This window comes from Choloepus didactylus, chromosome 3 (assembly GCF_015220235.1).
Source record: "Choloepus didactylus isolate mChoDid1 chromosome 3, mChoDid1.pri, whole genome shotgun sequence".
Lineage (NCBI taxonomy): Eukaryota > Metazoa > Chordata > Mammalia > Pilosa > Megalonychidae > Choloepus > Choloepus didactylus.
The window spans coordinates 66040347-66044547 of NC_051309.1; the positions used below are offsets into that span (position 1 = coordinate 66040347).

Consider the following 4201-nt stretch of genomic DNA (forward strand, 5'->3'; position numbering starts at 1 on the left):
TTCTGGAAAAAAAGATTGTATAGCAGAATGTGTAGAAGGGAAAAGCCACGGTATTTCTCTCTCTCTTTCTGCCATGACCAGTGTCTATTTCCAGCAGTGGGTACGTCTATTCCATGGTTTGTGGTTCTATCACGTAGCTGCCTCTTCTTTGTATGCCCAGTTTCATTTATGATTTCATCACCAACTCATGTTTGGCTTTTTATCATTTTAATCAAATTGTTACATTCAATTCTGTTTTTTGAACTAGTCATAGTTGTTTTGTTTTGTTTTTTCCCATTCAGACTATGACTTATGCATGGATTAGTTGCTTCATATGCACATATTTAAAACATTCCTAAATACAAATCAAATTGCTATATGCTTATAGTTGAGATAATTTTGAGTAACAGATTAACTCCCTATTTTGACAACAGGAATACTATTTAGTGGTCTTTTTTTTTTTTTTTAACTTTGGATGGGCAATTGAATAATATAAAATGTAAGCAGTATAGATAAAATAGTCAAATATCTACCTATATCATCAAACACATTAATTTATGTGTATATATATATATATTTACAGTATACTGTATAACATATATTTACTCTGAGAGTAGTTTTGTTATTATCTTCATTCATGAAAAATTTTCCATTAGGGACCCTAATATGCATTTTTTAGAATTAGTGACTTTTTTATTCTATTTGAGATCATCCCATAGTACATTATCTTCATGTCAGTGTAATTGTTTAATCAACATTTTTTTGGGGGGGGGGCATGATGAAAATTTATTTCCATGCCACAAGAAGACATTTGCTTAAAATTTTGGCAAATACTTTTACACTTGTTCCACTGGTGTATACTTGTACTTATACCACATTCTTTATTGTTCTTAGAATTCATCTGTAATAAAATTAAACTTTTTCAATTTTATTTTCACATTATTATGAAAAATTATTGTTTGTGTCATAATTTGTGTACTTGCCTTTGTCTTTTTAACTAATTCTGACAGGTGTTCTGTATAAGCAATTAATGCCAGAAATGACAGATCTGAAGTGTCTATAGAAACTTTCCTAAACGGTACTTGGTTGCTTCAAGTGCATTATTTTTGGAACACTTTATACAAAAGATTCTTTGTATAGGTCTTTGTAAGGACTCTTATCTCAGGAATACTTTTGAGGATAACATCATATTATTTTTCATGCGTATGGCATCTCTTAGGAAGTTGGAACTTTATTATCTTAAGAGACAATACAGATCGCGCCGGAAGCGCTCAGGCGGCGAAGATGGCGGCCGCCGGGGCCGGCCTGGGGCCCGATGCCGGGGACTTCCTGGCCCGGTACCGGCTGGTGTCGAACAAGCTGAAGAAGCGATTCCTGCGGAAGCCGAACGTGACGGAGGCCGGCGAGCAGTTCGCGCAGCTGGGCCGCGAGCTACGCGCCCAGGAGTGCCTCCCGTACGCGGCCTGGTGCCAGCTGGCGGTGGCGCGCTGCCAGCAGGCGCTCTTCCACGGGCCCGGGGAGGCGCTGGCGCTGACCGAGGCCGCCCGCCTCTTCCTGCTTCAGGAGCGCGACGCGCGCCAGCGCCTGGCCTGCCCCGCTGCCTACGGGGAGCCGCTGCAGGCCGCTGCCAGCGCCTTGCGCGCCGCCGTGCGCCTGCACCTCGAGCTGGGCCAGCCGGCCGCCGCCGCCGGCCTGTGTCTCGAGCTCGCCGCCGCCCTGCGCGACCTGGGCCAGCCGGCCGCCGCCGCCGGACACTTCCAGCGAGCCGCCCAGCTCCAGTTGCCCCAGCTGCCTCTGGCCGCGCTGCAGGCGCTCGGCGAGGCCGCCTCCTGCCAGCTGCTGGCCCGCGACTACAACGGGGCCTTGGCGGTCTTTACACACATGCAGCGCCTCGCGCGGGAGCACGGCAGCCACCCCCTGCCGCCGCCGCCGCCGCCACAGCCTCCAGGACCGCAGCCGGGCCTGCTCCCTCCTAATGCCGTCTCCGGAGCGCCTGCTTCCGCGGCGCTAGGCGCCTTCTCGGACGTGCTGGTCCGCTGCGAGGTGTCCCGCGTGCTGCTGCTGCTCCTCCTGCAACCACCGCCCGCCAAACTGCTGCCCGAGCATGCCCAGACCCTGGAGAAGTACTCCTGGGAGGCTTTTGACAGCCACGGGCAGGAGGGCAGTGGCCAGCTTTCCGAGGAGCTCTTTCTGCTACTCCAGTCTTTGGTCATGGCGACGCACGAAAAGGACACAGAAGCCATCAAGTCGCTGCAGGTGGAGATGTGGCCGCTGTTGAGTGCTGAGCAGAATCATCTTCTTCACCTCGTTCTGCAAGAAACCATCTCCCCCTCTGGACAGGGGATCTGACCAATCCCATTAACCCAATGACTTTTTTCCTGTTGTCAAACCTCATGCATGCTCCTTTGCATTTGGGGGAGAACAAAAGACATTGATCCTCATTCTACGTTTATGTTATGTTACATTGTCATCATAGGAATAAGGGTCTGTATCCCAAATGCTTATTTCCAGAATAGTAGGAGAACAATAAAAATTTTTATTTTTATTAGGATGGAGTTAGAGGACGTGGTCCTCTTCCCAAAACCTGGCAACATAAAAATGAGAATCCCTTTCATCCTCTACCCAACTGCCCCTGCCCATCTTTGTTTAATAGGGGGTGTTTTATTTTGCTTAGCTCTTTAAATACTAATACTTGGGCTATATGGTTTTATCGTGACTCTGATTTCAGAAAAGGGTTAACCTATTTTTTTATGAATATAGATTGAGAAATTCTAAATAAAATGTTAGCAAATTGGATCTAGCTAAGTTTTTAATTATTAATATATAACTGGAGGAGGTTTTTCCAGAAATGTAGCACACTGGCGTGCTGGAGCTCGCTTGTACTGGCTTGTGAGAGCTGACTGTGCACATCTCTTCCCACTTCTGCATTCAGTGACAGCCCATCAGTAGCTTGAAATCAGCCATGATGGGAGTATGTATGCTTTGGAAATCAGCAAACACTACAAATTAATGATTTTCTCCCTAATTGCCCTGTGGTAGGTTGAATTATGTACCTGAGAAAAACATGTTTTTAATCGTAATCCATTCCTGTGAGTGTGAACTCTTGTAAGTAGGACCTTCTAAAGATGTTATTTGTGGCCAACTGAATCTGGAAGGGTCTTAATCCTATTACTGGAGGCTTTAGAGAGAAGGCCACAGGGAGAAAGGCACCAGGGAGAAGAAGCTTGGAAGTCAAAGGAACCCAGGAGAGAGAAGATGCTACCATATGCATTGACATGTGATGAAAAAGCCAAGGACCAAAGAATCACCAGGAGTGAGGCCCAGAATGCCAGTGTTCCAGGAAAAAGCATCACCTTGCTGACATCTCAATTTTGAATTTCTCCTAGCCTCAAAACCAATAACTCCCCATTGTTTAAGCCAACCCATTGTATGGTATTTGTCATTAAAACTGATATGTGCCTTCAAAAAAAAAAAAAAAAAAAGAGACAATGATTTAAAATTTCAATGTATGTAGCATAAAAAAAACACATTATGACAATTAAGCAAAGTAAGAAACAGGTAAGTATTGTTTGGCATATTCGCAGAAATATTTTTAAACTATTAATTAAAAGAAGGCTCATTTCTCTTATAATTTTTGTCTGGAAGAAAGAATGAGAATAAAATATATGAATACAAAGCCATACAATGGCAACTAGGTAGAGAAGGCATTATTGTAATATATAAGTTTACAACAGATGCTTCCATGCCTTATTTCTCCTAAGAGAATTAGTTCAACAAACAACTCCTGAAAAGGAGAATTTTCTGTATCATATGACCAACTTCACTCTCTTAGTCTTAGTCATGAAATTATTGAATAACAGATTAAATCTTCAATCAGATGTCATCTCTTAGGAAGTTGGAACTAGAACACTCAGAGACTTAGCAAGTACATGGAGGGACATAAAATCACCTTCCCTATGACTTGTATCTGAATTACTAAAAAGAGCATTTGTGGATACAGTTAAGATCCACTCCCATGGCTGAGGATACTGACAGTGTCCTGGTTTCTACACTTCCACACTGGTTCAGCATTTCCTTCGATTTTGCAAGGTATGCCTTCTTACATTACACCTGCAATATCTTGAATGACTTTCTAATCCTTGATATTAATTCTCTTTAAAAATATTTAGAATTCTAAGACAAGTTTGGGTCGAAGTCTATTCTTTGACCACCTTTGCTTTAA

At 43.6% G+C, this 4201-nt stretch overlaps 1 protein-coding gene across 1 annotated transcript; it reads left to right on the forward strand.

Moving 5' to 3' along the window:
- The first annotated feature begins 1242 nt into the window (after positions 1-1242).
- On the forward strand, positions 1243-3420 carry LOC119528637 (40-kDa huntingtin-associated protein). The gene has a single exon (XM_037828951.1). It carries the CDS (start codon positions 1264-1266, stop codon positions 2326-2328), a length of 1065 nt encoding a protein of 354 aa, XP_037684879.1. The 5' UTR covers positions 1243-1263; the 3' UTR covers positions 2329-3420.
- Positions 3421-4201: the final 781 nt, after the last annotated feature.